Source organism: Parasteatoda tepidariorum, chromosome 10, assembly GCF_982258835.1.
Source record: "Parasteatoda tepidariorum strain Cologne lab strain chromosome 10, Ptep-v5.0, whole genome shotgun sequence".
NCBI classification, from domain to species: Eukaryota; Metazoa; Arthropoda; class Arachnida; order Araneae; family Theridiidae; genus Parasteatoda; species Parasteatoda tepidariorum.
Window position 1 is genome coordinate 1,852,173 of NC_141764.1, and position 12,383 is coordinate 1,864,555.

The 12,383-nt window shown below is 27.8% G+C and overlaps 1 protein-coding gene and 1 long non-coding RNA gene across 3 annotated transcripts in view; one reads left to right on the forward strand and one right to left on the reverse strand.

The window, feature by feature from the left end:
• The window catches only part of LOC139426226 (uncharacterized), a 21,257-nt gene extending 20,712 nt beyond the window's left edge, over positions 1-545 (forward strand). Inside the window, exon 3 of the long non-coding RNA XR_011637452.2 lies at positions 134-545. This is a non-coding gene — a long non-coding RNA (uncharacterized LOC139426226). The remainder of the gene's footprint in view (positions 1-133) is intronic.
• The window catches only part of LOC107450264 (polyribonucleotide nucleotidyltransferase 1, mitochondrial), a 24,776-nt gene extending 12,775 nt beyond the window's left edge, over positions 1-12,001 (reverse strand). Inside the window, exons 1-4 of one of the 2 annotated variants that reach the window (XM_087154245.1) lie at positions 11,166-12,001; positions 9,647-9,788; positions 8,465-8,570; positions 4,241-4,290 (exon numbers count right to left, since the gene is read on the reverse strand). In XM_087154245.1, coding sequence (XP_087010371.1) covers positions 4,241-4,290; positions 8,465-8,570; positions 9,647-9,706 — 216 coding nt within the window. In that variant the 5' untranslated portion in view covers positions 9,707-9,788; positions 11,166-12,001. The remainder of the gene's footprint in view (positions 1-4,240; positions 4,291-8,464; positions 8,571-9,646; positions 9,789-11,165) is intronic. The other variant, XM_087154246.1, reaches the window with a different exon arrangement.
• Positions 12,002-12,383: the final 382 nt, after the last annotated feature.

A 12,383-nucleotide genomic window follows, 5' to 3' on the forward strand; every position in this document is an offset into this window, starting at 1 on the left:
TATTAGGTTTTATTTTATTACAAAAACATAGATTATAAAGTGATAAATAATTATGAGATGAGAACCATCTTTATGTTGATAATAAAGCGGGTCATTTCAGATTTCTTATCTGAAACAATTTTTTTATTTTCAGGTGTGTTCTTTTTCAATGAATGATCAGCAATATTTTCTGTCTATTTTAAATATATTTTCCATTGCATACTGGCCAACATTGGAAAAACAATATGACGGAGATTTTACTAGTAGTTTACGATACATCATGCATAATGACGCAAGTCAAAAAGAGAAATTCAAAATTGGAGATATAAGCACTTACATCTAACGAAGTAAAAAATATGTATATAAATTTAATCTAAAGAAGATTTTTTAAACCATTATTTATAAATACTTAAACTATTAACACTCAACATACAGCGGCGGTACTGGCAATATCACTATCAGTTGAGGAATAAGAGAAGAATTTTGCATCAGTGGATATTTTATTGCCTAATTTTTCTTTTTCAATTTCTTCAACAAATACGGTGAAATTTGAGAATATCCGGGTCAACAGGAGATACTCCTAAAATAGAGTCTTCATTAAAAAAAACAGGAGACTTGGCAGTTATGCCATTGTAATTTAATTTCCTATTTTTTCTTTTTTTAAAACATTTACAAGCACATTTCACATTTTATGTACTGTAAAAAAATAATAAAAAGTTAAAAAATAAATTATAAAATTGTGTATTTGTTACATGAAAATATTCTATGTGTGCAATGAAACTCCTTTGAAATCCCCCTACCCCCATTCTTTAAGGGGGGTACAAAGCAAAATTTTCAAAAAATGAATAATTATTGCATTTTTTGATAGTTTATCCTTTTAAGATTACTGTACCAAAATATTTAATTGATTTTCATAAAAATGTAAGAGCTACAGCATAATATGTCTGGTGTGGCGCACAACAAGAGGATTCATCTGAACAAGTGAACTTGCACACTGAGTTCACAAATGGATTTGTTCACTCTTATCAAAACATTTTAGTAAAATACTATTAATACTTTTCTAACTTTTTTTATTGTCATAAATTATTTAAATTATGTAAGAAGAAGAATTAATGATACTTTCAATATAAATTGCTGATATTGTAACTTAATACAGGTGTGCTAATTTCTAATGAAAGATGCAGAGAGACAGTTCTTGAACAATTAGAATGAAATAGCCAAAGAATATGCTCAAAATGAAGACTCTAAAAACAAAGACTTTGAGAAGCATCTTATGAATCTAGCACTATAATTAGTTGCAAAAATTTATACAAATTATTGATCACAGAGCTTTAAACACTAAAAACTATGTTTCTCTATACTTACTGTCTCTCTCTAATAAGTACATTTTTTTACCTCATTTACTTCAAATTTTGACACAATGTTCATAATAAATAAAATTTTGCTCTGTTGTTTACTTTTTTCAAACCATTTTGTGAAGAAAAAAAGAATTTTTTTTTCTTAATCCCATGAGCAACAAAAACTACATTCTTGTAGTTTAAAAAAAAATCAAATTGGGTTGTTTTTTTTTTAACTTATGAGTACAGCAAGTTACAAATAATTTAAAAAATATGTTATGAACATTGTACTATATAAACACTAATTTTTAAAATGTTGGTATAGGTAATACGATAAAATTAAAATGTGTACGATAAGATTAAAAAAAATGTATTTCTTATTTAAAGTTTATTACAAGAGTTGAAAAATCTTTAAAAAAATCCCTTTTTTACAAGCTTCTACACTGTTGTTTCCCTTCAAGTGAAAATTTCCTATTCTTACAGCCAATGGCATCAAAATCGATGGCTTAATTATAAAATAAATAGGAAAATATATGTCTGCATGCATCATGGAGATTAAAGTTTTTTTAATACATCATATCAGGATAATTTCCTTTTAATATTATAAATACTTTTGGAATTAAAAATATATTTACAACAATAAAAAAAATATGTTTTTGAAATTATGTTTTAACACTAGCAAAAGGAAAATTTATCATGACCATCTGTTTTCTGTGAGAAAAAAAAAACTATTAAATAGCTACTTTTTAAGATACATAATACGTTAAAAAAAATGCAACAAATGTTCACTTTAATTGCTTGCATTCTGAAAATTTTTTAAAAAATGTAATAATTTCATAATGTAATGTTACAAAAATCACCAAAAATAATTTATAGCACAAGTAATGCTTATCAAAACTCATTAACTAAGCAATACAGTTACAATAAACTTTAAATCTATGAAAATCAATAAAAGCTTGAAATAATTCCTTATTGAAATAGTATGAAAAATTTTAAACTACCGATTCCTTAAAAAAATTATGGGTTAGATCAATGATTTGTCTCTTAAAAAAAAGTTGAGCTTACTTAATCAAGCTGATTAAGTGATTAGTCAATAGTAAGTCTTTAATCAAGCTGATTAAATTATTAGTTGATTTTAATCAAGCTGATTAAAATCAAAATTTTCTATTCATAGCAGCCACTATAAAAGTAAAAAAACAAAGGAAAAATAACACCAATTTGACAAACTAAAAATAAAAATGATAAATATTTCAGAAAAACTAAATTAAAAAAACTAAATTAAAAAAACATGAATTAAAACCAGAAATGAAAATACAATTCCAGTCTAAAATACAGAAATCAGTTTAGTAAAGCAAGAATACCATTTTACGAACTAAAGTCCCTAAAATTTAAAGGGGGGAAAAACAGTTAAAAGTGCCTTAACTGTTTTATGACAAGGATATATATAACTCTTTTAAAACCATGAATGCTAGTATTCCTATTTTCAACCTACCAACATTATTTTCTTGAGTTGCCGTAATTATAAGATTTAGAGTGCTTTTAGCTAAATCTTGCCTCGTAGGATTAATTATAATTTTATCATTTATGAGTCCTACATGAACAGCTCCAACTGGACCATTCCAAGGAATATCAGAAAGACTTAAGGCTGCAGATAGCAATAGCGATGTCATCTACTCAGTATTCAACACTTTAAATAGACAGTATTCTATCATTGACACATCAAAACAATAATAACATTACTATGTTGGCAATAACTATTTCACACATTATATATATATATATATATATATATATATATATATATATATATATATATATATATATATATATATATATATATATATATATATATATATATATATATATATATTCATCACCACCTGCAACATCAAATTAACAACAGTAATAATTTATTTAAGAGATGAATTTATAATATGCCTGCATTAATGCTCAAAATATCAGGATCATTAATACAATCTAATGTTAATAGATTACATGATATCTGTAAAAAAAGTTATAATAATAATGATTGTACATGAAAAAGAAAGTAGAATAATCACAAAACATTTCTTTAAAAATCAGCTGTCTGCTTAGATTTTTAAAATTAAAGTAAAGAAAATAAAAGACAGTCATAGGGTACATAGTTTTTTTTCTTTCCAAAAAAGAATTCCAAAATTTTTAACAGACTGATATCTGGCATGTCAACCAAAGAATTAAAAACATTGATAAAAACAACTTATGAAAGATATATAAACAACTTATCAAGCACAAGTAATAAAATTTGCATATTTTATACATTTAAAAAAGTTTTCCTTCTTCTTTTCACTTGGATATATTTTATGCTTTTATTATTTTTAATACAATATTTCTTGAATATAAAAACTCTGAATTATTTATTTTCAATAAACGTGCAAAAATTTGAATCTTTTAGATAAAGTTAGCAAAAAAAAATATACATCTAGATACAAAGCAGTATAATATTGCTTAATCAATATAATAAATCCAAAACTATATAAGCATTCTGTAAAATAATATAAATTACTAATGCTATAAAGATCATTTTAAAAGTATAGTTTGCATCTATTAATTTTTTAAAAGGAGAGTTTAACCGAGGAAATAAGAGTAAAAATTTTAAAATGCAAAAGGATTTTTTTTTTTTTTTTTTGCCTCTACTCCACTTGAAATAATGTATCAAAGGAACATAGTGAAAGTTTCATAAAATTATTTTTCTTTGTATTTATATTAATTCATTAATAGGGACATATATAAAACATTTTTTCTGGAATATAAACTGCAATTCATAGAAAAGAAAAGAAAAAGCACTTGATGCTTAATGAAATGTATAATTTAACTGTCATCATTTTATTTTGGAGTTTGCAGTGAAAATATAATTTGTACAAATAAACTAGAAAAGAAAGAATCACCTGCGCTTCAAGGGAAAATCCTTTAGGGAAAAGTGGCCGGATAGATCTGTCTAAAAAAAGAAAATTTAAGAATTACAATTGTAATACAGAATAAGTCCATTATATTAATAACGTTGTAGCAATTCAAAATAGAAGATGATATATTGCTCACACAAATTTAATGTTCAAAATGCATTAAAGCAGACAAAAAGATGTGTTTCAAAGGAAAATCCTTCAGAGAAAAGTGACTTGATGGATATGTCTAAAAAACTTTTTCAAAATATTATTAAAACACAATTAAAGTCCCCATAATAGTAGGGGAGAGAGGGGTACATTTCAACATGGGGCACCTTTCAAAAACTAGAATTTCTGCCTTCTAATATTGCTTAATGATTTTCCAATATGCCAGCCAATATGCTTTAATTATGCATAACTGTTAACATTTAGTTTTAAACACTTTCTTTTTACCACTGTTGTGTTACTTTGTAGAACATGTTTCAACATTCCAAAAGTAAAAAGACAGTTCTGATTTTCAAACTGTTTATCTACCAGTAATCTTTTAATACGGTAGGCGATATTTATTCATCTACTAGTTTATTTAATTCTGCTTCTAACAGTATTATTTATTAGTAATAAGTCTTTTTCTAAAGTGGTTAATAATACTTTAACCAAAATATCTCTACCAGGGGCAAATTTCCACAGAGTTTAAGGGGCACATTTTAACAGTGTTAAAAGGTGCTCTGGGCTTATTATTCCTTTGTTAAGTAATCTTGCAGAAGTCATTAGTCTGCCAAAAGCCCATTAGTTACGGCTGTTACATTTAAAATACTCAACTCTTTCTGTAAGGCATTATTCTAAATTTTTTGAAAAACATGTGAATGCGTTCAAGGAAGCATGCTTATAAAAATTTCTTCAATTATATTAAATTTTTTTAAAAGCTTAAAATCAAGATTCAGTTAGTTGCATTACTTGCATTGTTATTGAAAATAGAATTTATTAACAAGAAATTCACTAAAAGAGTCAATAAAATAATTATTTTAAAATGTCACAAAAATATTCAAGAAAATTTGATTTAGAATAAAAATAATTTAATTTTAAGAAAATTGAAAAGTTTACGATTTAACATTATATTCTCAATTACGGTCTAACTTACAGACAAGTTCAACTACTTGCCTATGATTACGCAAAGAGTCTCAACTTTAAAATTCCAAGTAGCTGGGACAAAAATTAAACATCTGGAATTGGCTGGGTTAAAGGTTTTATGAAGCGTCACCCACAGCTTACTTTAAGAAAGCCGGAAAACACCATATTCGCAAGAGCTTCAGCTAATTTTTCAACAATTATGAGAGAGCTCTTACTTCTGGTCATTTTACAGTTAATCAAATATATAACTTGGATAAAAGTGGAGTTTTAACAGTTGTTCCAGCTCCGAATGTTGTTGCCAAGCTAGGAGCTTGTCAGGTGGGGCAGGTAGTTTCTGGAGAGCGAGGAAGCATGATAATCAATGCTTTAAGAAACACTGTTCCTCCTTGTTTTTCCGAGAGCAAGGTTCCATGACTCTGTTATTTGGGGCATCACCAGGGAGTTTAAGTTTAGTCAATAGTCTCAAAAGTGACTGGACTACTCTTTCCTAAGCATATTAAAAAGCATACATTCAACAGAAAATAAAATACTTTTGGTGATAGACAATCTTAACAGTCACTGTGCTGTTAGCTAAGGATAATGGTATTGGGCTAGTTACCCTTCCTCTGCATTGTTTTCATCATCTCCAGCCTTTGGAGTCATATTCAAATCAAAATTGAGAGTATGATTGGATGGTATTGAATCCAGGTAAGACTAATAGCATACATAACTTGGCTGCAATAGCTGGAGTTTCCTTGTCTTCTGGATTGGTTCAAAATTACAAGGCTACGGAGTTGAACATTAGTAGTCATAAACCCGAAATTGGGTCGGCCACTCAAGGACAGATAAAATAAAATAAAATAGCAAATACTGCATATACTTTAACATTTACAAGCAAAAACATCACTGCAGGTTTCCAAAAAACTGGAATCTGGCCCTTTTCACGTTTAATTTTACTGATGAAGACTTTGAACCTTCTTCTGTAACAGTTTCACAAGCTTCAATTAATTCTAGTGAAACTCTTCGTGTGGATCAAATCGTTGAAGAAAGGTGTAAAATAGATAGTCTTCTAAGTACTAGCAAAGGAAATCATAATTTTTGTACACCAACAAGGTCAACTGAAAGTAAACCTAATGAGCCTAGGTTAATAGCACCTGTAGATGTGAGACCTTACCCTAAATCTATTACCATGGCTAAAAAAAAAGAGGTAGGAAAAAGGGAAAGTCCCAAATATTGACTGTAACACCTAAGAAAAATCGGATTCAAGAAGAAACTATTCCAAGATTGGAAACGAAGAGGAAATCAAACTCAAATGAAATTAAGCTCAAGTTAAAACCATCAAAAAAATTATTATTTGTTGAATCTTCTGAAAGTGAGTGGGCAGATGGCATTTCTTTACACACTGAATCAGAATGGAAAGATTTTTTGATGCCTTCCACTACAGATAATGAAGAACAGATGGATTTTAAGATAACTGATGATACAATAATAGAGGTTAATAACTTTGCTCTTGTTGAGTTTTGTGGAAAGAAAAAAAAAGTTCTATTTATAGGAAAAATGTAAGAGATAGAAGAAGACAGCTATAAAGTGAATTTTATGAGAAAGAAGGAAGATTCGTGGAAATTTTATTTTCCAGAAAAAGAGGATATTAGAAGTATAAAAAGAAATAACATTAAAATGAAACTGCCTCTACCAAGTTTAAGCGGCGAAACAGCTTGAGCTGTATTTTTCATGACATTCTCGGCAAACTTTGATTTAATTAAAGACAAAATAATGTAGAAAAAACTTAAATCAATCCAGTATGTTTAGTCATAAAGTAATAAAAATAATAAATTAAGTTAATTTTCCAAAATGTATGATATTGTTACGTTCTCTTCGATTGTTGAAAAGTGCCCTACCATCTGTTGAAAACTGCCCCTTATGAGGGGTAGATTTCAACAAAATACTAGTTCACTAAATATGAGAAATTAGGTATTTTGTTTTTGGCTTAGACCTTTGGAAAAAATTGAGAGGTTACCTCAAATATCAATTTCGTAAATAAAAATTAGAACTTAGAATTTGAAAGCAATAAAACATCTCAAATAATTCTTTAGCAAAAAATTTTGAAAGGTGCCCCCCTCTCCCCTACATGAAATTGCCTCTTACTGTCATTATAAGCAAATGCACAAACTTAATGTTAAAATTGTATTGAAGAAAATATGTGTTTTAAGGGGAAAATGACTGGATGGATCTGTCTAAAAATAAAATTTTACACACGGCAATTAAAATACAGTTATAATAGTAATTAATAAAAGAAGGTTATCTTTTTGTATGCGTGTTGTTAGAAGCAAATACACAAATTTAATGTTAAATTCGTAATAACAAAAGCTTAAAGATGAAATAAGCATCCCCATTGTCTTTTATTTCGAGACCGCTATTATTTTTTAAAATTAAAAATGCATATCTAGCTTTGACTTTTACTGACCATTTTTACTGACAAAATGTTGATTGAATGACCTAACTCTGTATCAAATAAATTTAATATTTATGAATTTAGAAATATTTATGACAAGAATGTTAAAAAAAATAAAAAATCAAATCTTTACAACTTTTTGCAAGATGCATAAAATGTAATTCAGTGCAAAACTTTTAATAACATAAATAATAGCAACATGAAAAAATAGCAACATAATTTAAGCTGCAAATCAGTAATACTATATCATGGTAAGGTCTTGACAATCCTCAGCAATTTATATTCAGAGATTCTCCACAAAAGAAAAAAATATGACTAACAATAACTACTAATGGTTAATAACTATAAATTAAAAATTAAAATTACTTAATTATATTACAAAAGTTTACAGTGGACAAACAATGAATGCCTTGAATAACTTTTGATTTGATGGTAAGAGTTTTGTGCGATACATTGCAATATTCATATTTTAAACTGATCACTTAAAATATACATATTAGTTAAACATTTATTAAAAAATTAAAAACAAAAATCTATTTCTATAAAGGTTTCAAATGAGTAATTTCATATGCATAATTTTACAAAAAAAAAAAAAAAATGGTTGAAAGATAATTTATAAAAAGTATACAAATAAAATGGTAAAAAAATATTAAAAATAATAGTAGTATTACCAATAACTCTACTAGTTAGCATTTCTTTGTCAGTTTCACCAAATTCTCCTCGCTTCCGAGTCATTGGTATATGATCAGCTGCAGCCGCTTTTTGACGAAAATCTACCTATCAAAAAACATATTAGTTATCATTAAAAACAGGGAAACATTATTAAGATTAATCAGACTTAATTCGTTTTACGCTTAAGTGGCACACGAAAAGTAACTGTATTCTTATGAAAAAAACAAACATTGAAACATATTTACAAAAAGTTTTTGCGGAATAGAATTGGTAGGACTGTTCAGTCACAAAAAACAAGTAATTGGCAATTACTTTTTAATATTAGAAGCAAAAGAAAAAAGTTTAATAAAAAAAAAACTGAAAATCCTTAAGGATAGTCCAACAAAATTTTTCATTTAATCATAAAATTAAGAAAAAGCTTTATAAAGATTTTTAATATATTTATTTTTAAAAAAAAAAAGCTTAAAAAATAATGTCAAACATTTTTATATCATTTTAAAATAAAATAAGCATTTTTTCAAACCTTTTAAAAGTAAGTAAAAAATTTTTTTTTAAAAATCTGAAAATCCATAAGGAATTTTCCAACAAAATTTTTCATTTAATCATAAAATTCAGAATTAAGTATTAAGCTTTATAAAGATTTTTAATATTTTTTTTTAAAAAAATGAAAAGCTTAAACAAATATATTTATTTATCATATTTAAATGAATTCACTCCTGTAAAAAATAAAGAAATACATTCAAACATCTTTAGATACATATTTTGAAAAGATTTAATACAGTAATAGTGTTTCGCAACAATATGAATTTTGAGGAATCACTATGCTTGAAAAACAAAATAAATAGCAATTGCATTTTAATAAAATACTTAAATAAAAATAAAAGCTAATTGATGAAAGTGACAGTTTTTAATAAAAAGACAATTTACAAAACCCACAAAACTTACTATCGTAAATTTTTTCTTACATTCAAATTTAAGAATAATCAAATTAACAAAAAAGAAAACAAACATAGTGAAAATAATAATTTTTATTTCTTTTCACAGTTTGTAAAAGAAAGAGTTGTGAATAAACTGGGATTAAGTACTTAGTATAAATAAAGTGAATACACTGCAGATCACAATACATACCATTCTGTGTCTAGTACAGACAATACAGTCTTATTCCAGTAAGAAATACTCACTGTAAGCGGAACAAAAGAAGACACTGAAGATTTTTTGGGGTCACAAACAGCAGTAGCCATAACAGATGTTTCTCCTAACTTAGCAACACAGCAGCCTCCAGTTATCTTTGCAATCTTACCAATAGAAAATTTATTTGGCTCTCTAAGATAAAAAAAATAAATATAACAATCGTATTTTTTATAACAAATGCAATGAAATTGTTATAAAATCGTCATGTGTCAAACATATTAAAAATAGTGATAGTGCAAATTCAAAACTCGTACGACACAACATCATATTAAACATCCATACGAAAAAAGCCAAAACAAATGACAAAAATTGGATGAAATTGTCACGAATCAAACACTTCAAAAAAGTGATAACTCAAGTTCAAAATGCACCTTTTGTAATAACATATTAAATACATCTAAATTTGAAAAACCATACGGAAATGATTCGAAAAAAATAATTAATTAAAGACAGAACAAGATTTATTTCCGCCGAAAAAACAATCAGAAAAGCATGTGAATTTACCAAAAAATTGGCGCAAATAGGTTTATTTTTTCCACCCTTTAATATATCGTGACACATATTCAAACTCATTAGGCATGCGGGAATGATTTTTGTTATTGATAGGGCAAACGGGGTGTCCCGTCTCGCAAACACTGTCGCGAATTAACCTTGTGATTGTAAACATAAATTTTTTAATCAGTTTTTAAAACAGAAATAAAAATGCTTGCCACAATCCTTGTAAATGTCTCTAAAAATATAAGGTGAATTATTTCAATTTAAAAGAAGAAAATATATGCTTTTTTACATTATATATATATGCCCACTTTCTCCCTTTTCTCTTTACACTGTAGCTTGTCTTAAAATTAATACTTTTACAACAAAAACAAATTTTTTAAAATATCAAAAGAAATCCTATCCTCGGTTTAAGAAGTGGTGTTCTCATTATAATTTATTATAGACTATTTTAACTGTTTTTTTTTTATTTTTTTTATCAGTGCAAGTATGCTAATTGAGCTGTTTCTATGAAGGGTGTTAAAGTATTTAGTTTTACATTATGAAATCAAACAACTACTTTTATTCACGTTTTTATAGCATTTCTTATTAAATTTTTAGAAAATAATCAAAAACTAAATAAATTTGCATTTTCATATTTTAGACTGGGACAAGAATGTACAATGGAGAAAGAAATTCAAGGGGTAAAAAATACTTCCTGTTTTAATTCTTATGAAATTTTGTTTTAATTATAATTTGTTTTGTTCATATATGTTTCTTAAATCAACATTTAGGGCTGATATAATTCTGGTAGAAATGTTGCAATTAAAAATACAAAAGACAATTTTCTACAACTTTAAGACAATTCAAGAGGGAAAAACTATTGTGCCTTTTCTTTTAAAATTCAGATTCCTTCTTTAAAATTGAGTAAAGGACGTCGCTTTCCGTTTCACCGTCATTGTTTGTAGATACAAGATTGTTCTATGAATGAAACAACGAGAAGTTCATAAACTAAAGAAAAATTGAAGTTCTTACCTTCCAATGTCAACTTGAATCAGTTCTTATGAAGCATTATTCCATTTACGACGTCGGAAAACATTGTAACTTTTTAAGACTTCATTTCTTACAGCTTGAAATTTTGCAACTAAACAAGAGGCCATCTTAATGATTTCACTAAGAGAAGTAGTGTTTATAATTTTAGGAAAAGAAAGTTTACTAATTTATAGCGAACAAATCACTTTGAAAAGTAAACATTAAATAGAAATAAATATGTATTTCGCAGTTTAAATTTCCTAACTTCATCTTCAAATAATATGGTTTTAATTGAATATTTCTGCCCTACATGACTCCTTACAAAAAATAATACATATTTTGATGGCTGGCGGGCTTAATGATAATACCTTATTTGATTGGCTGATACCATCATTGTTTTCATCGTTATCATATTCGGCATTTCTATTCCTTGCTTGGCTAAAAGAATCATCCCAGAATTTGCTTCTTTCGTCGTCCTTTGTCCCGCTGTGTCCCGAGACAAAGCTGTATCAAAAATTTATACAGCTTATATTTACAATCAAAAACCGTCCCGCAGTGGACTGATCGTTAAGACACGGTTCTAAGCAGATCACTGAAATCAAGCATCACTGGCTTCGGTCAGTGTGCGGGTGGGTGACCACTTGGATCAGTCTGCGGAGGGACCGAGGGTGTGCGGTATTGGTCCTCGTTAAACTGTTCTACCATAAAGGGCTCGACTTCACCATCGACAGAGGGGAGTACCATACCCTCTGCAGAGAATCGAATTTGTGATGGGTTGTCTTCGATCATCCTCAGGGATGATTCCGAGACCGTCGCCAATAGCCCATTAAGCAGCACTAGTGCGACGTAAATGAACTACAACTAGAACTATTTCTGCTTCATAGTGTTCAAATTTCTTGTTGATCTTAAAGAAAAAAAACTTATGTATACGTCGGGAATGGGCAAAGTACCTCTCTAAATAATTTTCCAAAACTTAACACTTTACTACCATTGAATATTTACATTCACATGCCCGACCGTCTATGAAAGGGTAACATGCCCCAGGCAATATAATTTTACACCACTGTAGTAGTTCTTTCTAGTGCGACGTAAGTGAACTACAACAACAAGAACATAATCGTGTGGGTGGAGGAATTAGTAGTTTCTTTGTCTCTTGTTCTTTAACATTTTCTAAAAGTGTACGGATAAATTAGAGAGTTTGGAAATTAGAAAATTTACATC